At 40.1% G+C, this 27,961-nt stretch overlaps 1 protein-coding gene across 2 annotated transcripts in view; it reads left to right on the top strand.

Moving 5' to 3' along the window:
• ZCCHC7 (zinc finger CCHC-type containing 7) overlaps positions 1–27,961 on the top strand; it is a 250,045-nt gene that overhangs the window by 2,130 nt on the left and 219,954 nt on the right. For both annotated transcript variants that reach the window (XM_077251623.1, XM_077251631.1), the window contains exon 2: positions 4,745–5,415. In XM_077251623.1, coding sequence (XP_077107738.1) covers positions 4,758–5,415 — 658 coding nt within the window. In that variant the 5' untranslated portion in view covers positions 4,745–4,757. The remainder of the gene's footprint in view (positions 1–4,744; positions 5,416–27,961) is intronic.

Raw genomic sequence — 27,961 nt, 5'->3', positions numbered from 1 at the left:
TAGCAATCTGGCATCAACAACCATACCTCTGGTTGTCTTGCCGACGCACCGATGATCCCCGATCATGTGACGGGGTCACCGGTACGCGCATTTCTGGACGGAAGCGCTTGTTAAATGCCGCTGTCAGTTTGACAGCAGCATTTAACTAGTTCATAGGCGCGGGCGGATCGTGATTCCGCCTGCACCTATTGCGGGCACATGTCAGCTGTTCAAAACAGTTGACATGTCCCGGCTTTGATGCGGGCTCACTGCCGAAGCCCGCATCAAAGCGGGGGTTCTGCCATCAGACGTACTATTCCGCCCGATGGCAGAAAGGGGTTAAAGGGCATCTCTCAGAAGGATCACTCCTCCCAAGCCGTCTATATGGGCATGTAGGTCATAGGAAGCAAAATAATATGATACCTTGATAACTGCAAGCTGATGTTTTAATCCAGAGTAAGGCCGGCGTCACACTCAGCGTAAGACAATACGGTCCTTTTTTTACGGCCGTAATACGGAGAAATGTTCCCAAAATAGTGATCCGTAGGCAGGGTGTGTCAGCGTATTTTGCGCATGGCATCCTCCGTATGTAATCCGTATGGCATCCGTACTGCGATATTTTCTCGCAGGCTTGCAAAACCGACATCTAATGGATTTATGTGCTCAAATGTTCGGTAAAACATATACAGTATATATATATATATATATATATATATATATATATATGTCATTGAGACACATCTATATATATAATTGTCTAAGGGTTTTTCCGTCTGTCTGTCTTTCTGTCTGTCTGTCTGTCTGTCCTGGAAATCCCGCCTCTCTGATTGGTCGAGGCCGCCAGGCCTCGACCAATCAGAGACGGGCACAGCATGGCAACGATGATGTCATAATGGAAATCCCACGTCTCTGATTGGTCGAGGCCGCCAGGCCTCGACCAATCAGCGACGGGCACAGTATCGACGTAGATGTCATAATGGTTGCCATGGCGACGATGATGTCATAAAGGTTGCCTCGACCAATCAGCGACGGGTACAGTCTGCCGCGAATTCTGGAATCATCATTGTCCATATACTACGGGGACATGCATATTCTAGAATACCCGATGCGTTAGAATCGGGCCACAATCTAGTATATATATATTCTGTATTTATATTTAATTCAGCGCGATATCTGTGAAAAGCCGGTAATTCAATTGCCGGCTTTTCATTTCTCCTGCACAAACCCGACAGGATATGAGACATGGTTTACATACAGTAAACCATCTCATATCCCCTTTTTTTTGGCATATTCCACACTACTAATGTTAGTAGTGTGTATGTGCAAAATGTGGGCGCTGTAGCTGCGCAAATAAAGGGTTAAATGGCGGAAAAAATTGGCGTGGGCTCCCGCGCAATTTTCTCCGCCAGAATGGTAAAGCCAGTGACTGAGGGCAGATATTAATAGCCAGGAGAGGGTCCATGGTTATTGGCCCCCCCCCCCCCCGTGGCTAAAAACATCTGCCCCCAGCCACCCCAGAAAAGGCACATCTGGAAGATGCACCTATTCTGGCACTTAGCCTCTCTCTTCCCACTCCCTGTAGCGGTGGGATATGGGGTAATGAAGGGTTAATGCCACCTTGCTATTGTAAGGTGACATTAAGCCAGATTAATAATGGAGAGGCGTCAATGATGACACCTATCCATTATTAATCCAATTGTCTGAAAGGGTTAAAAAACACACACACACATTATTAAAAATTATTTTAATGAAATAAACACACAGGTTGTTTTAGTATTTTATTGCTCTCTCAATCCATCAGAACACCCTCGCTTGGCAAAATAATAAACGCACAAGATACATACCCTCAGATGAACCGTCACGTCCCACGAAGTAATCCATCTGAAGGGGTTAATTATTTGACAGGCAGGAGCTGTGCTAATGCACTCGCTCGTGTCTGTAATCCCCGGGTGATGAAGGAAATCTGAGTGATCTGTACTTACATTGAGTTGCGGTGAGTCGCCCTCTGGTGGATGTTCTCATGAACTGCAGCCTTGGAAAAGTTCCCACGCTCGAGTTCATATGAGTTCATCCCCCTGACGAAGGAAATATTCCGAAACGCGCGTCGGGCGCCCGCAGGCTCAGGACCCAGTACATCCCCAGGTGTATGTAGTGGCTATATTGCTGCAGCCTTAAATCGCTGTGTGCGGACATCTGTCCACTGACCTCACATTGGTCTAGGCACTAAGGCACTTTTAAAGATACGTGGTGCTAACTACCCTGATATAGTGCACTTTATATTTTTTTCCTTTTACACAATTTGGCTAAGTTTTGGTTCATAGCTGCTATTGCGTATTTTGCACATTTTTATGGAATTATTGTATGAATTTTCACAGATATAATGTTGTAATATTTTGTGTGTTTTTTACAACACGTTTTTTTGGCACTTTCTAAAATGTTGGCACTTTATTACGCACACAGCGTGAAATAAAAATATATAAAATTTTTTTTTATATATATATTTTTATATCGGGGTACTACTTTGTATATGGGCGTTTTTTATCCTGTTCCTGCGGTGGTTTCATATATATGTTTATATTTTTTATATGATAATTTTTTATATATACCGTATTTTCTGGTGTATAAGATGACCCCCAACTTTTCCACATAAAATATGGAATTTGGGATATGCCTGCTGTATAAGACGGGGGTCATCTTATACGCCCAGTCATCTTATACAGCGTGTGGTTCCCAGGGTCTGAAGGAGAGGAGACTCTCCTTCAGGCCCTGGGATCCATATTCATGTAAAAAATAAAGAATAAAAATAAAAAATATGTATATACTCACCCCTCCGAGAAGCCTGGCTGTCACTGCTGCAAGCGTCTGCCTCCGTTCCTAAGAATTGCAGCATGAAGGACCCTCGATGATGTCACGGTCAGGTGACTGGCCTGTGATTGGTCCGTGACCGCTCATGTGACCAGTCACCTGACCGTGACGTCATCGAAGGTCCTTCACGCTCTGCAATTCTTAGGAACGGAGGCAGACGCTTACACCGGTGAGAGCCAGGCTTCTCGGAGGGGTGAGTATATACATATTTTTTATTTTTATTCTTTATTTTTAACATGAATATGGATCCCAGGGCCTGAAGGAGAGTCTCCTCTCCTTCAGACCCTGGGAACATCCAGGATCGCTCCCTGCACACGATGACCCCCGACTTTTGGGACAATTTTTAGGGGTTAAAAAGTCGTCTTATACGCCGGAAAATACGGTACTTTTTAATATACTGTTGCCATTTCTAGAAATAAAGGCTTATTCAAATGATTCCCAAAGCTCTAAGACTTTCTGGTGTTTTCTGTATCTAAGGTGGTTTAGCTCTTGGGTCTCCCTAAATCACAGTGGTTTCCACTGTTGTCTTTACAGTACACCCTGATCACCGGTTACTTGTTATCTTGAGGAAATATATACAGTATATATATATCAGTGGTATAATCTAAGGGATCAATTAAGGGTATACTGTATTCAATTTAACATTAGTAGTGTGGAATATGCAAAAAAAAGGGGATATGAGCTGGTTTACTGTATGTAATCATGTCTCATATCCTGTCGGGTTTAGGCAGGAGAAATGAAAAGCCGGCAATTGAATTACCGACTTTTCACTAACACCGCTGCGTATTTCTCGCAAGTCACACTGCTGGTCTGTGTGGAATCCGTATTTTTCTCGCCCCCATAGACTTTCATTGGCGTATTATTTGCGCAATACGCTGACAAACGCAGCATGCTGCGATTTTGTACGGCCGTAGAAAGCCGTATAATACTGAACCGTAATATACGGCTGATAGGAGCAGCCCCATTGAGAATAATTGTGCCGTTTGGCGAGTTTTACGGACGTATTTTCTGCGCTCTTACGTCCGTAAAACTCGCTAGTGTGACGCCGGCCTAATGCTTATTTTTCTTAAGGTGTAAATGAGCTGTAAGGCTCTGTGCACACGCTGCCGATTTTGCTGCGGATCCGCAGCGTTTCCGCAGCTGCGGGTCCACAGCAGTTTCCCATGAGTTTACATTACAATGTAAACCTATGGGAAACAGAAAACGCTGTGCACATGCTGCGGAAAGAAACGCGCGGAAACGCAGCGGTTTACATTCTGCAGCATGTCACTTTCTGCGGATTCCGCAGCGGTTCTACACCTGCTCCAATAGAAAACCGCAGGTGTAAAACCGCAGTGAAATCCGCAGAAAAAACGTGGTAAATCCGCGATAAATCTGCAGCAAAAACGCAGCGTTTTTGCCCTACAGAATTATTAAATCCGCTGTGGAAAAATCCGCAGTGGACCATTCTACGTGTGTACATACCTTTAAGATCTACGGGCCAGGCTCAGAGTTAGCAGTGTGAGACATGTAGTCACTGACAGTCTTCTTTTCCGACACATTGGTAACAACCTTTTTCATTTAAAATAAGCTCTGAAGTCAGATTCTTAATGAGATCTATGTCCGGCCCATAGATCTTAACAGGGTTTTTGCATATAAGAAAAAAGTGTTAATTTCTCTGGAACAAGACATCGGATCACAGATATCATTCTACTCAACTTTCTATGACCTGTGTGCCTATATCAACAAATTAGTAGTGTTGATCCTTCTGATGAATTGCCTTTAAGATACCTGCCAGCACACACTGACCTTCATCTCTGCATGATGTTAGATGGAGTGGAAGAGTGTACCTGGACAATTGCTTCATAGACCAATAATGTCTATTATTTGGCTTACTTTTGTGTTTTTCACCCATCTACAGCACCTGCTACACCATGTTTAATGATGAGGATGACCTGGCTGCTTTTGAAGACGAACTGTACCGTGAAGAGTCTTCCAGTGATGAGAGTATTGACAGCGAGGTAGAAGCTTACCTTTATAGCCAGGTGCACTATTCCCAAAATCTTAATGAGGACAACATTGATGAACTAGATCAGAGGAAGGAGGACGATGTCCCAGAGAAGGTGACCAGCTTGAAGATCAGCACCCATGAAAAGAAAGCTGTGATTGTAATCTCTGACAGTGATGATGTAAGGGCTTCAGACTCTTCTGCAGTTCTCATCCTCTCAGAGAGTTTAGAAGAGGACTGTTTATATAGTTCCAAGGCTAAGGGTAAACTATTGTCAGCAGCAAAACAACCAAAGAGTCAATCGACTCCTAAAGCCCCAGTTAAGGGGAAAAAGCTGTCTAAAGCTCCAGGGGCAAAGTCATCAAGCTCTGGCAAGAATTACAAAGATGGACTTGTCCAGGAAGTTTTTGTGATAAGAGGAAGTTCAGAGGAGGAAGTTGAGGAGGTCAAAGAATATGTGGTTCTATCATCTGATAGTGACCTCAGTGATGTGGAGAATTGGATGTTGTTGGGAAGAGCCAGAGAGGAAGGAGACGCTAGCATTCAACTGAACATTAAAGGCCAAAGATATGCGACCGATGAAGGTTTGTAAACTTTTTCACATGTCTCAGATTTCTGTTCATAAACATAGCAATAATTGTTAATATTTCCTGAAAATACAGGGCTTATTTAATGGTAAGAAATATATGCAATATCCATTTAATGTTCATGGCTATATATTTTCTGAGCTCCACCACAAGTTGGGGGTGGGGGGGTGGGTTTGAACAAAATAGCATGACTGGTACTAAGAGGAGATGAGAGAAAAGAGCTGGCCACATCTTTGTCTCAAATGTAGTTTATGGGAACAATGGAGAAAGTTTTATGTCTTTTGGGAGGGTTTAAAAGTCTAATTCAGGGGGCATGGGTTACCTATGCTCCTGAATTGTAAAGCTCTTGAGGTAGGACTTTGCTTTTTAGCTATATTACATATTTATAGGAATACCCCTTTAAAAGTCTTATAATTTGTCCATGTTGCTAAAATTTCTGTTGAAAGACATATATTGGACGTTTAGATTTTTTTTCAGCCGCTAATGATTAAATCAGGGCTGTGGAGTCGGTAAGCCACAGTTGCGACTCCGACTCCTGGATTTTATCAGGTTCCGACTCCAGCTCCGACTCCAGCTCCGACTCCTTCATAAATGGCCAATTCGTAACAATAAATTTACTGTTGTAAAATATTAACATCGTGCTTATTCAGTTTCTCACCATCATATAAGTAATCAGATCACTTAGAGCAAAAACTATATTTATTAGAATACAATTAGAATATAGCAAATAACTTTTATAAACTTTTCTAAACTCTTGTAAGTAAATATGCAATAAACACTGTTATGCAGTTAATAAGAAGAAATCTATAAATTTGTCCTCAGAAAACGTATTGCCTCTGTCAGATCCTCCTTCATGGATGGCCTCAAATCTGATCTAATTATTTTGAGAGCAGAGAACAACCTCTCTACACTAACTTGGGTTGGTGGGAAAGCAGTAACCACTCAGGCAACATCTCTGACAATGTCAGGATACAGAGAATCGCTTGTTGCACTGTTATTTTTGATGAACGGTCAAATTTCTCAATTTCTTTTAGTGCACATGAAAAATTCTGCTGAAATGTACTGGCTGGGTTCTTTGATGGGGATGACTCTTCTTCTATGCGGGAACGCTTTGCACGGTCCTTGTGATCCAAATATTTTTCGAAATTAAATTCATCAGTTGATGAGGGTGAAGATGTGGCAGGACGACCAAATTCTTCTTGTTCCTCCTAACTGTTCTGCAACCCTTTCATCCTTACTGCTATTTCAAACAGAGCTTCTTTTCCTTTAGTTAGCTGTTGATCATCTAGAAGAATCCGATGCATTGGGTCTACATAAACAGCTGCCAAAAGAATGTTATTTTGTAATAGTAGCTCCTCTCTCCGTTTCATTGATGTAGCAATGCCACTTGCAATTAACCCTCCTCTTTGGGACAGGCGAAACATCAGGTTCTTCCACTCCTTTAAGAAAATACCTGGAGTTAAGTCCTCTGCTTGTAATTTTTAGTCACTGTAAATGGGTGCTCTAGCAATTTTTCCAGCTCAGTCACCTGATTCCACTGACTTTCATTTAGCGTCAGTTGAGGGTTAGCCATGTCTACAAGAAAGGTTTTCAGTTCAACCAAGCGCTGAATCATTAAGTACTGCCCCATCATGTGGCTTGATCAATAATTGCCCTTTTTCCAGCACGTCTCTTCAAAATTGAGTCAACTTTAGGGGTTCTGGCAACAGTAGCCAATTTTCTCACCTTGCCAATCAGTGCAGCAGCATGTCCTTCTTGCAGACTGTCTCTTATAGCCAGCTGTAGCGTATGCACAACACAGCGCATGTGATGAATGAAAGAACGTATTGACACAGTTTCAACAAGATCATCTAAACTATCATGTTGTTGTTCATCTGAAGCAACTTCAGTTTGCTCCTCAGTTACAATACTGTGTTCCTCTATTTCAAACATGTCTGTGGACCCAGAATGTTCTTCTAGCTGCTGGTCACCATCATTACTCTCATTCATTAGCTTAATAGTGCTTATCATATTTTAAGCATTGTCAGTTACGACAGAAAGAACTTGCTCTTTTTTAAGTTCATAGTCTTGCAGAACCTTTTCCACCAAGACCTGGAGAAACTCACTGGTGTGATGAGCTTTTGTGTCTTTTACTGCCAATGTCTTGGTAACTATTTCATTTTTGTCACAAACAAATCGGACATTGATGGCAAAATAGTTCACTCTGTGACGTGTGCAGGCATCCATTTTAAGAAACAGAAAGCGTCCCTTGAGAGTTTTTTTAAGTTCTTCCTTTTGTTTAAAAGCTTCTTCGATTACTAATTTTCTAATACTCTCTCTCTCTCTCTCTCTCTCCAGAGAAACACCAAGCTTGCGGGCCATTTCCCCATTCAGACACATAAAAGCTGGTCGTGAAAATAATGAAATAGGCACACTATCCTTTACAACAAGCTCTATGATCTGTTTTTTAAATGTATCTACTGTCATTGTCACAGTAACTTTGTCACTGACAAAATATCTTGCAACTGATGGCTGCAAAGTTCTCTGCTCCTTTCTTTGGCTGGAAGAGCTGGGCACTGGTTCATTGGTTTGGATGCAGTCTTTCTTATCCACTGCTTTCAGTACTTCTGGATGAAAGCACTGTAAATGTCTCTTTAGATTAGAAGCTCTGGTAGGAGCATTTTTATCTTTGCCTGAATATGCACTGATCTTGGCTTCACAGCATTTGTTTTCATCTGCATCATTTGTCATACACTGACAGACATAATGTTTTCTATCTTGAGTGATGGTGAAATGTTCAAATACAGCTGATTTAATACGACACTTCTTTGACATTCTTAGGTTTTTAATTCTGCATTCACAATCCAAATGACAATTGTTTTTCCTAAAAACAATTGTACAAAATGATTGCCAGGTCGTACAACTGATATAGTGGTCAGTAATACTGTTATTCCTCATGTACTCACAGTTAACTGATGCAAAGTTTGTTGAAAGGATAATACTTCTTAGAGTCTTCCTCTTCTGAGAAGCAGCTGTGAGATGCTTGGAAGACGCACACCTAGTAAACATCTAGTCTAGAGGAGGAGCTTTACTACTAAGAATTTGCAACACATTTTCACTTTCAGTTTCATACATTGTAAGTAGGGGGGTTGGGGCAGCATGAGGTTAACCAAGTATAAGATTAGATAAGGGCAGTGGCGAACAGTGACACACAAGAAGTAAGAAATGTCTCTATCTCCAGCAGAACTGCTTATCACTGTTGTTCATAGTTTGATAGAATATATATATTTGAGTAACATTTATAAAATTCATATGAAAGTTCAATTATGAAATATTAATACATTTTTTTTTAAAGCTGGAGTCGGAACATTTCTACCGACTCCGACTCCAACCAAAACTAACTCCGACTCCACGACTCCGACTCCGACTTCGACTCCACAGCCCTGGATTAAATGGTTCCATTCCACTATTTTATCAACTATCGTAGGGCATATAGGAACTGATATGTGCGTTGGCTACTGTTTTCATAGAAAATCATTCTGATCCCTGACCATATTTCTAATATGTAGTCTATTCTAAATGATCTTTTATGTATGAACATCCTTAATGAGAAGGTGGCTTTCCTTGGTCTCACTTCTATCTAGTCCAACATCTGTGAGCTAGGGTTGACTGATATTAGGAAGAAATGTAAGCCATGGATGTGGTTAAAATAACAACTAGAGACAGACTCACTATCCAGTGCAGGCCTCTCTGAATGTCTGCACCTGGCTCTGGAAGTAATGCCTGCTCCATGCGCAAGGCAGAGGACAGCGCAGCCTATGATTGGCTGCAGTAGTCATGTGACAAGAATGGCATCTCACATGTTTCTCTAACATGTTTTTTTTTCTAGTCCCATGACTGCTACAGCCAATCACACGTTATAGCTGACTGGACAGAGCAGACATAATTTCTAGAGCTGATGCAAATCCCCAGCGCAAAATGTGATGTATTTTTCAATCTGTGGGTTTGGATAGGCCTAAAAATAAATTTGATTGTAGGTATTATTTTTCCAGGGATTATTACTGCCCATGTTGGGCTTGTTGACTTTATTATAAGTCACAACCATGAATTTCTGCACACTTTGTGGTGCATGTTTAGGAATTTTAAAGGGAACCTGTCAGCAGGATTGTGCACAGTAACCTACAGATAGTGTCAGGTCGGCGCCATTATACTGATTAATATGATACATTGGCTGATGAAATCCGGCTTGTGGTTGTTGTTTGATCTTTATTTACAGTTTTGAGTTAATGATAGTTTTTCTATCACCTAAAGATGAATATCCATACAAATTTTGCTGTAAAAATGAGAAATCGCTGGTAAAATTTTAACCCTCATAACTTCCTAGCAAAAAACAATTTGGTTTCCAAAATTGTGCTGATGCAAAGTAGATATGTGGGTAATGTTATTTATTAACTATTTTGTGTCACATAACTCTCTCGTTTAACAGAATAAAAATTCTAAATTAGAAAATTGCGAAATTTTCAAAATTTTAGCCAAATTTCCATTTTTTTTCACAAATAAACGCAAAAATTATCGACCTAAATTTACCACTAACGTGAAGCCCAATATGTCACGAAAAAACAAGGATCCGTTGAAGCGTTCCTGAGTTATTACCTCATAAAGGGACACTGGTCAGAATTGCAAAAAACGGCCAGGTCATTAAGGTCAAAATAGGCTGGGTCATGAAGGGGTTAAAAATATAAAAAAAATAAAAAATATATAAAAGTTCAAATCACCCCCCTTTCGCCTCAATCAAAATAAAACAATAAAAAAATCAAACATACACATATTTGGTATCGCCGCGTTCAGAATCGCCCGATCTATCAATAAAACAAAGGATTAACCTGATCGCTAAATGGCGTAGCGAGAAAAAAAATCAAAACGCCAAAATTACGTTTTTTTGGTCGCCGCAATATTGCATTAAAATGCAATAACGGGCGATCAAAAGAACGTATCTGCACCAAAATGGTATCATTAAAAACGCCAGCTTGGCATGCAAAAAATAAGCCCTCACCCGACCCCAGATCACGAAAATTGGAGACGCTACGGGTATCAGAAAATGGCGCAATTTTTTTTTTTTTTTTTTTAGCAAACTTTGGAATTTTTTTTCACCACTTAGGTAAAAAATAACCTAGACATGTTAGGTGTCTTTGAACTCGTAATGACCTGGAGAATCATAGTGGCAGGTTAGTTTTAGCATTTGGTGAACCTAGCAAAAAAGCCAAACAAAAAACAAGTGTGAGATTGCACTTTTTTTGCAATTTCATCATACTTGGAATTTTTTTCCTGTTTTCTGTTACACGGCATGGTAAAACCAATGATATCGTTCAAAAGTACATCTTGTCCCGCAAAAAATAAGCCCTGATATGGCCATATTGACAGAAAAATAAAAGTTATGGCTCTGGGAAGGAGGGGAGTGAAAAACGAAAACGAAAAAACGAAAAAAGCCCCGGGGTGAAGGGGTTAATATTTATTTTCGGTTAATGACATTCTCGTGCTCAGGGGTGGCCTGTGGGGGTCTTCATGTGGTGCTCTGCTTACATATTCATCTATATGGTTTATGACAGGTCAAGTGATTCCTCAGTGACCCGCCTCCTATTTTGCTTGTTGAATAGAATATTGTTGGCTTAGGAAAACATTTTTGCATCCAGCAAAATGGCGCCAGAGCAGTAGCATCTAACTCTTATCAATAGCTGCTACTGCGCAAGTGCCATTGTCAGCACCATTTAGCTGCAGGCACATTTTTTCTTCCAGCAAAATGGCGGCGGCGCTTGCGCAGTAGCATCTAACAGCAAATGACACCATTTTGATGCTTGTAAACTTTTTTTTTTTTTATAGCCAACAATATTCTATGCACTATGTAAAATAGGAGGCAGGTCACAGAAGGATCAGTTACCTGTCATAAGCCCATACAGATAAATATGTAAGCAGAGCACCATATGAACCCCCCCCCCCACCACCACCACCCAGGCCCGCCCCGAAACACCAGAATCTCATTAACTGAAAACTACAAATACAGGTTAAGCAACAACCACAGGGCGGATTTAATTAACACAGGTATCATTTTAATCACTATACAGGTGCCGACCTGAGGGTGCCTGTAGTTTTACTGAGCAAAATCCTGCTGACACATCTCCTTTGTATTTTAGGCAAAACAAAATTGTATATATACTTTCATCTTTTGCCTTTTAACATTTTTAAAAAGGAAAATGGGCCAATGCAAAAGTTGCACTATGCATGGTTAGTATCTAGTAGCATCCCCTTTTGCAAATATCCCAGCTTGTAAACGCTTTTTATAGCCAGCCAAGAGTCTTTCAATTTTTGTTTGAGGGTCTTTCATCCATTTTTCCTTGGAAAATTCTTCCAGTTCTGTGAGATTCCTGGGTTGTCTTGCATGCACTGCTATTTTAAGGTCTAGCCACAGATTTTCAATGATGTTCAGATCAGTGGACTGTGAGGGCCATTGTAAAGCCTTCAGCTTGCACCTTGTGAGGTAGTCTAGTGTGGATTTTGACGTGTGTTTAGGATCATTATTAGGAATGAGCGAATAGCTTCGGATAAGTCCTTATCCGAATAGCTATAGCACTTACGGAATAGCTGCCTCGGTAACCTGGATACCTGGAGCGCTCCCGATAATCAGCCCAGCAAACAGGCTCTCCATACACGTGTTGTGACTGTCGCACAGCTGCAACACATGCAGCTGCTGCGCCAAACAGCTGATTATTGGGAGCACTCCAAGTATCCAAGTTCCGAATGCAGCTATTCAGTAAGCGCTGTAGCTATTCGGATAAGGACTTATCCAAAGCTATTTACTCATCCCTAATCATTTTCCATTTGTAGAAGCCATCCTCTTTTTAACTTCATGTTTTTTACAGATGGTGTCATGTTTGCATCAAGAATTTGTTGAAATTTCATTGACTCTATTCTTTCCTCTACCCATGAAATGTTCCTCGTGCCATTGGCTGCAACACAACCCCAAAGCATGATTGATCTACCACTTAATTTTTGGCAAGATGTTTTTTTTTTGTACCTTTGATCATTGTGGCCAAAAAGTTCTATTTTAACTTCATCAGTCCACAGGACTTGTTGCATCAGGCTTGTTTAGCTGTTCTCCTTAGATATTTTCTTCTGATGACTGTTTCATGAAGGCCATATTTGTGCAGGTGTCTCTGACAGTAGAACAATGTACCACAACTCCAGAGTGCTAAATCTTTCTGAAGTTCTTTTGCAGTCAAGCGGGGGTTCTGATTTGCCTCTTTAGCAATCCAACAAGCAGCTCACTGAAATTTTGCTTGGTCTCCCACACCTTATTTTGACCTACACTGTTCCTGTTAACAGCCACTTCTTAAGAACATTTCGAACTGAGAAAAAGGCAATTTGAAAACCTTTTCCTATCTTCTTATAGTCTTTTCCTGCTTTGTGGGCCTCCACCATTTTTCATTTTCAGAGTGCTAGGCTGCTGCTTAGAACCCATGGCTGCTGTTTTTGGCACAAGAGAAAGCTGGGTTTTTATAAAGATTGGAAATTTCCATCATCTGGCCTTTTCTAACGATGATATTGAACAAGCCATAACCCTAACCGACTAATTTAGGTCTGAAACCTTAACCAAAGTTATCTGAGCACACACAACTCCAAGGGTACCCAAACTTTAGTATAGGCCCATTTTCCTTTTTGTAATTTTTAAAATGTAAAAAATGAAAAAATACACAATTTCAAATTATAGTGCATGCTTTTTACTAACTGAGAAGGAATTATCACGAAGAGATTAACATTGCTGGACTAGTCCGGCATCTAAGCATCTTACTGGCTATGGACATTGTACATGGAGAGCCTGATGGGGGTGGGGTTAGCTTTCTTGGCTCTGCTTCATTTTAAATCTAAGCTCTGATTGTGTGAGAATGGCTGCACCCATTAATCTAAGTGATACATCGTTGGATTCCTCTTCCTCGCCTACATCATGCTGCTCTCAGATGAGGTAGCAAAATCCTGCTGACAGATTCTCTTTAAATGCCTGTCAGAAATTGACAGAGGTATCTAAATGATTAAGGACTCAGTTCCTGCTGTTAGACACAGATTCTATCTATGTTATATAGTTTGCATCTACCTGTATGCAATGGGGTCAGCTCCTTAGCCCCATCCACTCTTTCAGCCCCCTGCCCAGGAAGTTTATTAATGTCTTAATGTGGGAATTGATTAATAAACATAATTACAGGTGATTCTCACAAAATTAAAATATCATCAAAAAGTTAGTTTATTTCAGCACGGAGGTGATCAGCCTGTGGCACTGCTGAGGTGTTATGGAAGCCCAGGTTGCTTTGATAGCAGCCTTCAGCTCATCTTCACTCTTGGGTCTGGTGTCTCATCTTCCTACTAACAATACCCCAAAAATTATCTATGGGGTTAAGGTCAGGCGAGTTTGCTGGCCAATCGAGCACAGTGATACTGTTGTTTTTAAACCAGGTATTGGTATTTTTGGCAGCGTAGACAGGTGCCAAGTCCTGCTGGAGAATTAAATTTCCATCTCCAAAAAGCTTGCTGGCAGAGGGAAGCATGAGGTGCTCTAAATTTCCTGGTAGACGGCTGTGCTGACTTTGGGCTTGAGAAAACACAGTGGACCTACACAGCAGATGACATGGCTCCCCAAACCATCACTGATTGTGGAAACTTCACACTAGACCTCAAGCAGCTTGGATTGTGGCCTCTCCACTCTTCCTCCAGACTCTGGGACCTTGATTTCCAAATGAAATGCAAAATTTACTTTCATCTGAAAACAACACTTTGGACCACAGAGCAACAGTCCAGTTCTTTTTCTCCTTGGCCCAGGTAAGACGCTTCTGCCGTTGTCTATTGGTCATGAATGGCTTGACAAAAGGAATGCGACACTTGTAGCCCATGTCCTGGATATGTCTGTGTGTGGAGGCTCTTGAAACAATGACACCAGCAGCAGTCCACTCCTTGTAAATCCCCCAAATTTTTGAATGGCCTTTTCTTAATCTTTTCAAGGCTGCGGTTATCCTGGTTCCTTGTGCATCTTTTTCTACCACACTTTTTCCTTCCACTCAACTTTCCATTAATATGCTTGGATACAGCCCTCTGTGAACTGCCAGCTTCTTTAGCAATGTCCTTCGGTGGCTTACCCTCCTTGTGGCGTGTGTCAATGACTGCCTTCTGGACATCTGTCAAGTCAGCAGTCTTCGCCATGATTGTGGAGCCTACTATAACAGACTAAGGGACCTTTTTAAATGCTTAGGAAGCCTTTGCAGGTGATTTTTGTTAATTATTCTAATTTACTGAGATAACTTTTGGGTTTTCATTGGCTGTAAGCCATAATCATCAACATTAACAGAAATAAACACTTGCAATAGATTACTCTGTTTGTAATGACTCTATATAATAGGAGTTTCACTTTTTGTATTGAAGAACTGAAATAAGTTAAATTTTTGATGATATTCTAATTTTATGAGAAGCACCTGTATGTTTAGGTTTTTTTTGTTTCAAACGTGCCTTTGTTATACGCCTGTGTACTCTCATGATTTAAGTGTTTTAAGAGTTTACGATGCCCAACATTTAAACATTTAATCCCTTTTGTAATGCCTCATTCTGGGGCTAATTTTTTATTTAATATTTTGTACTAGTATTGTACTTTTTGGGGCGATACAGATTGGACATTAATATGGTACCTGGATAGGATCAATACATTTTCGTTCATTAATTTTTAATTTTGAAATATACAACTTTCCTTTTTTATATTTTGTATAATGTTTAGTTGGACCACACAAATTTATGCCACAAAATAATCAGTACACTCATGTGGCATAGATGACAAGAAACCATTTTTTTTTCCATTAACTGTTTACAACTCGTAGTTCAGACAACCGGTTTCCACTGATCATAGTAAGGTAATGGTCTCCTGAAGACCAACCATAAAGGGCACAGCAGCAGAAGCCCCCTGAATGGCTGTGGTCACTATTGGAAGAGCTGGTTTCTTGGGGAAAACATTTGCATGTAATGTCAGCTTGTATTGTTATACATGTAGCATGCATTGGGGATACAATTGTACTTAGATCTACACATGTTCCTGGCTACAAACACTTCTGTTATTTATATTCTTGGAAAATGTTGCTCAATAGGAATCCAGTTTATATGTATTCATAAGATGTATAGGACCACTGTAACCATTGGTCAGTGTTCAGAGACCCCGAGGGAGATTTTACTTGTGTGATGGAATGACTTAGTTCTGCGTTTCATAAGATAAGCCAATGTCCTAATGTTTTGTCTTGCTCTTACAGTACAGTGATTTCTGCACTTTCCCAGCTTTTGAACGTTGTTTCCGTAAGCTCTTTGTGTCAGCTTCAGTATTCTTCAGTGGAAGCTGGGTTAAATATTAATGAGTAAATTGTGTAACTCGTCAGCTTTAGGACATTTCTTCTGAGTGATTACTTTTCGCTTATGTTAGCTACTCAGTAAACTATAGATGAAAACTACGCGTTTTCTAGTGGAACCTATTTTGGGAAACTTTCCTTCTTTGGGGAGCTTTTGGAGGTGTTTTGCATTTACTAAAGCTTTTTTTGCAGTGGTTTAAAGAGTGTTTCAAATGTTTTAGTAGATTTTTTTTTCCATAAATGCTTTTTGCAGTCTAGCTTGGAGCATTTTCCATCAAGATCCACTTCAAAGAAGAAACATTCACTTTAATTTCTCCAACCAGGCTATTTCCAAACCTGAAGCATTTCTAAGACTTTCTATAGTCTGAACATATGAACAGAAAGTTGATTTTCCTTAGAAATTAATCTGAAGATTTTTTTTTTTTTTTTTTCAGCTCTTTTCAAACATTTTCTAGGAGCCACTCAACAAATTTTATAAAAAGACTTATTCTAAATTGGCGGCATGATATGACTGCCAATTGGTAAATTTCTACCGATCAGCGGTTGTTTGCCTGCCTGTTTACACAGGCAGACCAAAGCTAGCGATGCACAACTGAGTAAGCTATATTAGATCGCTCAGTGTGTGTGTGTATATATATATATATATATATATATATATATATATATATATATATATATATATATATATATATATATATATATATATATATATATATTGCTATGTTTCTCGGCAGCACGAGTCCTATTTGCACAGGACAATGCACTGCTTAGAAATGATGAATTTTTGTGCTGCCAAAAAGATAATTTCACCGAATGAATAAGCGTTTTCCTCATTAAGCAGATGCAAGATAAAATTTGTTAAAAACGTTCACTACACAGTTATCTAGCAGTGGTAATGTCTTTTAAGATTCCCAATATAAAAGCCCTTTGATGCTGACACTATGGATGTGAACCAGGTTTAGAAGTTTCCTATGAACTTTGCATCGTTCAAGACTAAAAGATTCCTAAGAATTCTTCTTCTCCTTGGTCCGGCAATCACTGTGCCCACCCCGAGAGCATCCTCTGAACTAAATGACCAAAACCGTAGACACGTGTAATGCTTTATGGCCTCTTCGACTGCCCGTTAGAGTGGTGAAACTGAAGCTTAAATGTACCTTCTGTTTATCTGGTACCCTATAAACGACTGTTTTCTTGATAATACTTTTGGCCAGTAATATGCTATTTTATTTATGGTGGATCTAAAATAGCCAGTGGTGTTGTCTCCATTAGTGATGAGTCAACGTACTGGGATAAGGTGTTATCTGGACATGCTCAGGTGCTAACCGAGTGAATTCGGCATGCTCTAAACATATGTTCGAGTCCCCGTGGCTGCATGTCTCCCGGCAGGGATTATCTGTTTGTTAGGCTATCCCTGTATGTGTTGCGTCAGTCAAACAGCCGGGAGACATGCAGCTGCGGTAACTCCTAACATATTTTTCGAGCATGCCGAAGACACTCGGTTAGCTCCCGAGCATGCCCAGATAACACCTTATCCCAGCGAGTTCGCTCATCACTACTCTCCATGGGTCGTCCTTCAATCATGGCATATAGCGGGTACCAGGGGCTTGAGTTGGGAAGTAGAAGTGTAGTGGAGCTGTTGAATGTTTACAACAGGAACATTTTCCAGACTGATGTGAACATAAAAAAAAATAGAAATCCACCTTATGTATAACCAAATTGCTTCTAAGTCCTTAGAATATTCAGTTACATTTTTCGGCCACATTATCGCAAACATCACATGTGTAATACGTCCAGAAGTTAAAGCTGCAGCATGTAAGGACATTTTTGGTCCCTCACCCACCCCAGAGATTCCATTTAACTCCAAGTAAGGCAAATGTTGTGATTACCAGATGTCTTTTTTGTTCCTTTTCTTTTAGACTTTAGTTGAAATCCTGGTTACGACTGGGAGCACTAATTCTAATCCACCCCCTGAGACAACCAGACACGCACTTGGCTTTGAGTGCAGTGACCAAGAACTACTAATGTGTCAGTTAGTTTTAGCCTGCCCAAATAGTCCTCATTCTAGACATCCCTCCCGTGAAGGTAAGCTGAAGACCAGATATCATGGGCTCCCCGATTTTTGGCATAAACTGTCATTGTGTGACGAGTAGGTCAGTAAATACAAATATCCGTTCAACTACATGGCTACATACATGAATGTTCGTAGCCCCACCTTCAGTCCTAGTGCCCACCTTTATTTTAGATCTAGTAAGGTTTGATCTTTGTAGAAAGCGGTCAAGCTTTTAATTTATGTGGTTGGAGGATAATGGGTGTGTTGTATTTTTTTTACTATCTGGATATATAAATATATATTTTCCTGCACCCACGCCTCGTAGAATACTTGTGCTTTCATAACCTGTGGATGCCTTTTTCTATCTTGCTGCATCTGATGATTGATGTGAAGGTGATGGAAATATAGACATGGCGTCTAACTGATTTCAAAGTTTAAGGGTTAAAAGCAATTCTAGGTTAATAGAAACTCCCAGCAAAGCAGTTCTATTTGGAGAGCTTCCTTTGGTATCCATAAAATTCACTGCTGGTTCAATTTCTATTAAGCTGGGTATAGCAATGAATAATGAATGTCTAGCCATATTAATCATCTTGAAAGTACCCTTTGAACTGCTGGAAATCATACTTTAATAAATCTGTCTGCATGGCATAAGATGATTTCCGCTATTATAAAGCAATATTTGTCTGTGTACTGTTACTTGGGTGAGCTGCCATCCAGGCCATGCGCTGGAAAATGCTGCAATAATATGCTCAGCGAGTCCTTAACGGGGCTTTGTTTACTATCCTAATATCTGGTAATGTGCATCGTTTATTATAATGTCTTATCACTAGATATTTCACATATAAATGGCTGAACTGTGCCCGTTTGAGATGCCATCCTTCTTTTCATGCCTGTCAGTTCACCACTAATTTCAGGGGCTACTATGTATCAAGTGATAAGTCCTTACTTTCATACAATGTTAATGACTGTATTTTTGTAGTCTTACACTGTTTAGATGAATATCTTTCTGTATATATTTATACATTATATAAGAGTTCCTTTTGCATGATGGTGTTCCTTAATATATTGCCTATTATGTGAGTATAGTCCCTGTTGTGCCTTATTATGGAGGCTTTGTACATCTGCTGTGATATGGTCACTTCTGTGCAAGACATCGGTGTATATTATAATAGCCCACTGCAATGTAGACCCCTTTGGCATGCATTACCCCTTATTGAGAGGCGAGGGCATTTTAACATGCCCATCTCTCACTTCCATAATCCAGATTATGTATCAGGTTTATATATTTTCATGGTGCCCTAAACTGTACATTTCTAATAATGCCGGTAAAACTATATTAGAAACCAACCATATTGGGCGAAACGTTTTAGCCGAAAATTGGACACCCTTTATACCAGATCCACAAGTCTGAAAAAGAAAACCCCAGAATGCCTCATGGTACTTATTTGTATCTTGTACATTCATGTGAATTGGTTTGTACCTCTAACCGTTTTTTCCACCTCAATGAAGAACCTCCCCTCTTAGAAGTCCCCCTATTCATGCCTATTCAGTATTTTTTTAGATCTTATTTTTAGGGTACGTGCACATCTTTTAAGCATAAGTTTTTGGTGAGTATTTGACGCTGTGTATTTTCGCTGCCATTTCCAACAAAGTAGATGAGATTTATAGAAATCTCATGCCCACATTACTTCTTTTTTACTCAACATAAACTGACCTGTGGTGGATGTTTCCAATCCGCAATATGTTAATTTGTCTTGTGGGTACGTTGAGTTTTCTGTGCAGATTTTCCCCAGAAATTTGCATTCAATGTGGAAACACCCTAAGGTTGCATATAATCCAACATGGCTGTATCAATAAGGCTTTGTCACAGCCAAATACCATACTTGTTGAGAACCGTATTCATGTGAAAAAGTTTTCACATAGTTGGGTGTTTGTCTACTTTATGTACTGTACAACTGTTTGTGAAAAATGTACAAAATGAAGGCGATTTTCATTGTTCATAATAATAAATGATCTGATAAAAAATAACGCGTGTAAAAATGCGCCCAGAAAAATGGAATGAACAAACAGCAAGTGGCCTAATTTTCCTAATACCGGTAGGTGCAGAAATTCTCCAACATCAAATACTCATCGTGGCAATATAGCCTTAGATGTGGACATACCAGTTGAGTTTTTCAGGCTGAAGAATGTTCAAGAAAACTGGCCAACGACGTTTTTCCTGAAGCTTCTCTTTTTCTGTATTTTCTGACGATTTTTTGTTTTCTTTTTTTTTTTCTTTTTGTACCTATAAATACCAAGTGAAATCTGCCAGAACATTGGTCAGGTTACTTCTTTTAACTGCTTTGCGAGGCTGAAGCAGTTAAAGGAATCTCAGAAAGCCTGAAAATATGTATGCATATGTCCATTCTCTTGATCATTCCTTTAGTAGTGATGAGTGAGTAGTGGTACTCGTTGCTAGGGTTTTCCCGAGCACGCTCGGGTGATCGCCGAGTATTTATGACTGTTCGTAGATTTAGTTTTCATCGCCTCAGCTGAATGATTTACAGCTACTAGCCTGCTTGATTACATGTGGGGATTCCCTAGCAACCAGGCAACCCCCACATGTACTCAGGCTTGCTAGCAGCTGTAAATCATTCAGCTGTGTCAACAAAAACAAAATCTCCGAACAATTACAAATACTCAGCGATCACCTGAGCATGCTCCGGAAAACCCGAGGATTAGTGATTTTTCAGGATGGCTCCTTAGCTGACCCACCAAAAAAAAAACATCGTACACGTGCACATACCCTTAGCATGTGTTCTAAAACTCGTAAGTACTGTACATGAATTGTTTGGTGCTCCGCACTGCTCTTATTTTTGCTTGTTTGCTAAACTTGAATCACCCTGTCAATTTGCATCTGTCCCTACAAAACCTTTTCTGGCATATATCAATGAATTTCCACAAATGGGAGTAAAGTGAAATCTGTTGATGTGCTCCACTGACCCCACTGCAGTGTGCGACCTCTTTGTAAATGAAGAAGCCCATGGCCAATTAATGGGGCTTTCCCCGTTCATCTTTTATTTACAAATTCTTCCTGGCCTTGATAAAAATGAAAACGCCAGCTAGTGCTTCCCGTCCTCGTCCAGTGCTGTGTCTCCGCCTCTGCTACAGTAATTGTATACAGGATGCAGTGGGGGCCTCACGTTTCAGCGCTGCAGCCAATTCCTTTGCTCAGTAGCATTGCTGATGTAGGCAGCAAGTACCACTGAGCTTAGTGATTGGCTGCAGCACTGTCAACATCACCGCTGCAGCCTGTACATAATCACTGCAGTAAAGACACAACACTTGACTCGGGCAGGGGGTTTTATCTGTTGATTTTATTTTTATCATGGCAAAGCGGAATTTGCAGAAAACAGTAGAAAACTGCTCTAAATCTAAATCTGAATTTACACCTCAAGATTATTGCATTGTTAATGTTCATTTCACAATGCAGTGTAAACAGAATGACAATTGCCCGATGAATTAACAAAACGCTCTTTCATTGGGTGAAATGATCTTTTGCACAGCGCAACTGATCATCTTTCTTGGGGTGCATCATCCTGTGTAAACAGGACTCGCACTGCTGAGAAGAAGCTTGGTAGCCTATGTGCACTGGTCGATCTAGTATAGATCACTCAGTGGCATCATTTACTTTAGTCTGCTGGTGTAAACAGGCATTAAAACGATGGCCGATTGGTAAAAGATTACTGATCAGTGTTTGTATCTTATCGGTCAGTCCATGTGAATGGATCTTTAGTGTGCCATGTTCTGCAGCCAGTAAGAATTACCGTACCTGTCTTGTCGCCCAAAATTGCCAGGCTAAAGCATAAGTGGGATAACCCCTGTAAAGGCTGGAATAATTAGTGCATTCTGTGGGTGGCTAAAGTAGCTTTACCTTTGCCTCTTTGACTTTTAAAACTTTTAAAGCTGTATTTTTTTTATTTCAGATCAAAGTTATATTTTAGGGCAAGGACTTTCTCATCGGGAATTACTGTGCAAATGTCATCACATTCGCTCAACCTAGAATTTATTAGGGAAATTGGCACTGGGGCGATGTGCCAGAAGAGACGTAGATTATTAATATAAGTTTTACTAAATGCCGCTGTTTTGTCATTTTTTTCAGTTTGGGTTTAACCCTTTTGTTGATGCTCACATAAACTGTCTGGGTAGCAATAAATTAGAAATTTCATTTAAATTGTAATTCCGCTTTTGCACCAGGGATAACGTTGTTAAACCTGTTCTTTCCCTTGATAACACAGACTATCAAGCTTGATGTATTCAGTATGTCAATCAGCGTTTGATACAAAGGAGGTTCTTAAAATGGCTTATGCTTGGAAAGGGTTTTTCTTCTTCCACACTGAATTAAATAGCTTAGAGGAACATTTCCGTCAGTGGAAATAAATAAAATTCATCCTTAAGGCTTATTTAAGCAAATGTGGACATTTATTTTGACTGGCATCATGTGTAACTCCATGCTTTTGTTATCTCAAGTATCCTGAAGTCAACCTAAAAAAATTAGAATTTAGATACTGAAAATGCATGAACACCTCATGTATGTATAGTCCTCAGGAAAACCAAAGAATTGAAATAAATCAAAAGGGGTATTTAGTTAAAATGTCTATGTACATAGTGTGCTTAAAAAAAGTAAGCTGTATAATTTACTAATTATGCCAAGTGCTCTTGTCTATAGGTATCCCTCGGTTCCTCTGCTCAGCAGCCTCATTTCCTTTCATATGCTCAACAAATGAGTGCATTTTTTTGCCTTGGCACCCTATCAATTCTTTGTATGAAGGAAGCTGACTAACTGCTCATTTCAGAAGTTAAGCCAGCCCCCTTCTCCCATACATAATCGGACTGACAGCTATAAAAAGTAAAAGTGGGCCAGCTCTCTTTATGCACAGCACTGGTCACATTCCGACACTGGAAACCAGAAAACTCGCTATTGAGTACAGGGCTTTAAAGTGGATTTGCTGAACCTGGGAACACAGGGGTTAACTGATAATCAAGGCATCCTGTATAGTTATGGCTGGTCATCAGGGTAGACAATGATTTTTACAATATACAGTGTGATCGGGTCCCTGGCGCTATATGTGAGGGGACATATGTGTCACCAAGGTTGCGATCTTCCGTGATCTGAGACCCAGAAGTTTCTCTCCAGCATCTTATGTGCTGAGAGGGGTTAATTTGCCAGCAAAGGTTTGGATTTTTGTGAGTGGCTGTAAGAGATGGGCCGGACGGCCACTCACCAGATCTCCTCCCAAGGGTGCGGTTGATGTCCAGCTACTGTGTTTTTTTTCTATGCTGTGTGTTTGGAGAGGGAAGTCTCTAGTCGGTAGCTCCAGTGGGAGCTGAAGGTTACTGGATCCTGAGTGGATGATGTTTTTTTCGCCATTATGCCTGAAAGGCCATGTTTATTTTGTTAAATCCTGCACTGGTTTATGCCGTGTTTACTAAACCAGCAGACGAATAACCTAAGCAGCGTTCCTGTGTCTGGCTCACTCGGCTGTTCCCAGAGGTAATCTATCACAACAGCAATAGTAAAGTGTTGCAGTATATATTAGAAATGATGAGATGGAGATGATTTCAAGTTCAAGTCCCCTAAGGGGACTAACAAAAAGTTGTTAAAACAAATGCATACAAATTCGAATCACCCCTTTTCCCCCATTTAATAAATAAATAAAATAAAAAATCTATATCTAAAGTTAATTAATCCAGTCTGTAAATACTGTAAAGAGAAAAAAATCGAAAGCCAGAATTGCAGGTTTTTGGTTTCCGCAGTTCCAGAAAAAAATGCAATGAGAAGTGATCAAAGCATCGTGGGTACCTCAAAATGGTATCCATGAAAACATCAGGTGAGCACACAAAAACAAGCTCTCACACAGCTTCATCAAGCCAAAAATAAAAAAGTTATGGCTTTTGGAAAAGGGGAGGGAAAAATGGAAAATGGCCATGGATGAGTAGGGATTCAATAAAAAAAAAAACTGTGCAACTTTGGTATCTTACTGACCTGGAAACATATCTGCATGTCATTATTGTAGTATATGTGCCAATAAATAAAAAACCCAAAAAACAATTGTAGATTTTTTTTTTTCTCAACGTCGCTTCACTTCAATTTTTTCCCATTTTCCAGTAAACCATATGATAAAATCAATGATGTCCAAAAAAAGTACTACTAGTCACCCATAAAAAGCTAAATAAGTTCTCATATGGCTATATCTGCAGGAAAATAAAAAAGTTATGGCTCTTGGGAAAAGGGGAGGGAGAAATGAAAGCTCATAAAACGAAAAATTGATCCATGTTAAACTAAATAATGAGCCGAAATCTCATTCTGCACATGCACCACCTCTGGTGCCATTTTCCTGAAGACCGCCAGAGGTCAATCTGTGCATTCGCCATCACCATTTTCCTGAAGGCGGACGGAGGTTGATCTGTGTGCATGTGTGGGCGCCATTTTTCTAAAACCTCCACGAGCTGAATCTGTGAGAGCGCCGCCCACCGCTAGGACAGTTAATCTGGAATACCAGTTTAAAATGATTGTCCAAGATTTTTGCAAAATAGGGGAAAGCATAAAGTACTTAAAATACCTTTTACGTCTGGTAATGCCCTTGCTGCACTGTACTGCTGCTCCAGTAGTTCTGAAGGGTTTTGTTTGGTGTCAGTAAGCCATGACCTTCTGACCACGCACTTATTACTGCTGCAGCCAGTCGCTGGCCTGCACTGTGATTGTAGCATGGTTGGCACATGGCCACTGTGGACAATGAATGGCTGAGCATTTGGTGAGAACATTATCATAAAGACCTGTAGCAGATGATCACTGTAGCGGTGTGTATTAGCAATTGGATATTATTTTATCACTGTAATGCATCCACTGTTTTGTGCCCATTTTTAAAAGAAATCTGTACAACTCCTATAAAATTATTTATGGGGAATGTTCTCGTGAAGAGTATGATCTCTACTGACGTGTCTTAGTTAATACTTGATTTACCAACCATGGAGAATCTGTTCTTGTAGGTCCACATTGTGCAGCAACTATAGGATAAATCTTTTTGGGCTGCATCACTTTATTTTGTGTTTAGCATCATTGTGGATTGTATCTGTCTATTTTTACCTTTGCAAACAGCACTGTGCCTAAGATGGCGCATGCAGGTGTTTTTGGCCCATATCTTTGTAGTAGTTCAGCTGCTCCATTTTTGGCACCTGTTCAGACTGTTCTTTGCAGCATACGCTCTCTATGAACATGTCACTGCATGCATCATGATACAATGTATGTGTGTAAGATCGTTGATGTGCTAATGTTTGTAAATGAATGTGTGCAAACCTAGCACAAGTCTTTTGGCTACTTTTTTATTTCCGTCTTCTATTTCTTGTGGTCATGTGGTCTATCCTAATCACATGACTGTAAGTCAGTATATAAGACTCCAGCCTTAGGTATGTAGGCTTTTAGAATCCACCTTTGTATTTCATGTATCTCCCTGTATTCCATCTGCAAAACATGATAATATGCAACTATAGCAAGTACACTGACTATATATGTAATTTCTCTTAACTTTATTATTAGAGGGCACTTATGACTGATAACACATCGGTGGTCCCATATATGCTAAGATCTCATTCAGACGTCAGTATTTTGTACGTACAAAAAAAAAACTGACTGATGAGCATGATCGGAGCTTGATCAGTTTTTCTCTTATGTAAAGAGAAAATACTTCTCCACCTTCTGTCTGACATTCTGTGAAAATCGGACTGCACTCTGATGTTATCCGTGTGCGATCTGATTTTTTTCACATAACTATAGACTTGCATTGCCAATTTTGATCTGACCCTCAGGATCAAAAACGGACATGTCTCCAGTATTCTTTGCGGACTGCTCAATCCCAGCTCCATAGAATCAGTGGTGTATTGAGCACATTACATGTAGTTGATTTAACAGCAGTTTAGCTCTTTTGGGCCGTGTTCACACTAATTCTGCATTTTTTTTAACTGCTGCTTTTTATCTTGCAGGTGTTCGCGCAACATTACGCAATATCAATCTTCTCTGATTATTGCATTTTTTCTTTTCTTTTTTTTAATAAGGTCTTCTCTGCATTTTTGGTGCAGATTTGAAGCAGTGATTTTTATAGTATTTAAAAACAGCTTGTTGCTTTTTTTTTTTTTCTGTTTGTTTCCTTTAGGCTCCCTACAGAAGCACTCACACTGACTTGGGGTTTGATTGCATCAGTAATCGCTTAAATGATCATCTGTAATCATAACTCATGACTTGCAAACAATGTTAGATAAGTGTTTATACAGGACGAGAATCGTGAAAGAAATTGTGGAATAACGATCCTAACACCATTGCATTGAATAACGTCCACTGTTCACACAGACTAATTATTTTGTGTACATGAATTCCTAAAGTATTGTACAAACGGTTCCGTTGATACTGTACTAAGAAATTTGAATCAAATAAGCAAATTTAAATTAACTTCAATAATCTTAAATATTTGCTCGTTACAATGATCGAACTGATGCTAAATTATTGCTGTCGAGACGTGGGGGGAGGAGGGAGGTCAATGGGTGATCTTGTTTGCTGACCCAAGACCGCATGGACCAGGGCTCATCCCACTGAACGCCCGCACTCCTTTTACCATGGGCATAATACTACTTAAACAACACAGGGTGAGGGTAAATCAGTGTGCCAATACTTTATTGAACCACAAAACAGACAATAACATAGAACAGTCCCAGCAAAATGTCCAATATGGTGCAAAATTAGAGTATCACCCTTCCGCTGAGTCGCCGGGATTAAAGCAGCTGCGAGTTCTCGACTTCCAGGGCTGACTTCCCCACCAGTGGCTTCCCGATATTGGCGGGCGCCCACAGAGGGGAAGTAACTACAAGCTTGGGAAGCTGATCGTCCATTGAGCTTACGAGACTAGGTGACCGGTGGATCACAACCTGGCTTCTTCGAATGTATCTATGGCACCAGATGACCTGTGGTTGCCAGTCTTGGCTTTCCCGAACGTATCCATGAGGGCTCAGGTGACCAGTGGGTCCAAATCCTGGCTTCCCCAAATGTATCCATGGATTCAGTGATGGTCAATGAAGCAGATCTGTATTCTTTCAGCTGGGGCCATAGTTTCCTAAGCTGACATCCAGTAGCATGTCAAATCTGTGTCTCTCTTGATGAAACCATGTTGTCCTGGTAGAGTGTTCCTTTATGGAGTCATGGTGTCCTGGCTGTCAAGTCTCTCCTGTTACAGAGACATATCCCCCTTATGTAGTTCACAACTGTTGTCTTTCAAGACATTGTCCAAAGGTCAAGAGGAAGGTGTGATGAGATTAACTTTCATTGTTTTAGTATTTAATCATTCTGCATAGTTTGTTTTGCAGGTCAACAAGCCACAGGACCCAAACAATGGTCAATCAACATATTTAGCAAATTGTTCAATGACCCTGTGTCCCTGCCTTGCAAAGATAGCAGACAATAAGTTAAAACAAACATCAAATCAAAAGTCAATGTTAAAGGCTCCCATGAAGGATAGTCTGTACTTCTTGACCAACCAAAGAGAAACATGTGAATTCCATAGTCACCATAAAGATAATAGCCTATGTCTCTTTGTCTCCTGAATTTCCCTCTGGTTAATTAAGATTAAATGCTCTGTCGTCACAGTTGCCATGGAACATGATCAATCCTGTTTAGATCGTGTATTTCCACCACTCCAGTTTGTTGGCCAAATCGTTGATCGAGTGAACAATCTCTATTTGCATTACGCAGTTTAAGAAAGCAAATAAGCAGAATAATTTTTGATCCAAACAATTTCATGCAGAATGGCCGGCCGTTTTTGGACAACACATTCAATCACTTAGCCCAGTCACACGATGGATCGTTACTATTAGAATTTGATGGATTATCGGTCAGTGTAAATGCAGATTTAGTCTTGCATACCATGATTAAGGACTGCTGTGCTAGGTCAAATTTAAGGCAGTGTTCACACAGCATAAATGCTGTGCTTTTTCCACTACATTTTTGGGGGCTCAGAAAATCTGATTTTATGAAAACTTTTGCCCACTGTGCAAATACAGATGCTGTTAA

The sequence above is a fragment of the Ranitomeya variabilis genome, chromosome 1 (genome assembly GCF_051348905.1).
Source record: "Ranitomeya variabilis isolate aRanVar5 chromosome 1, aRanVar5.hap1, whole genome shotgun sequence".
NCBI lineage: Eukaryota > Metazoa > Chordata > Amphibia > Anura > Dendrobatidae > Ranitomeya > Ranitomeya variabilis.
Note: the sequence above shows the minus strand (reverse complement) of the source record. Positions and strands in the feature narration are given on the sequence as shown.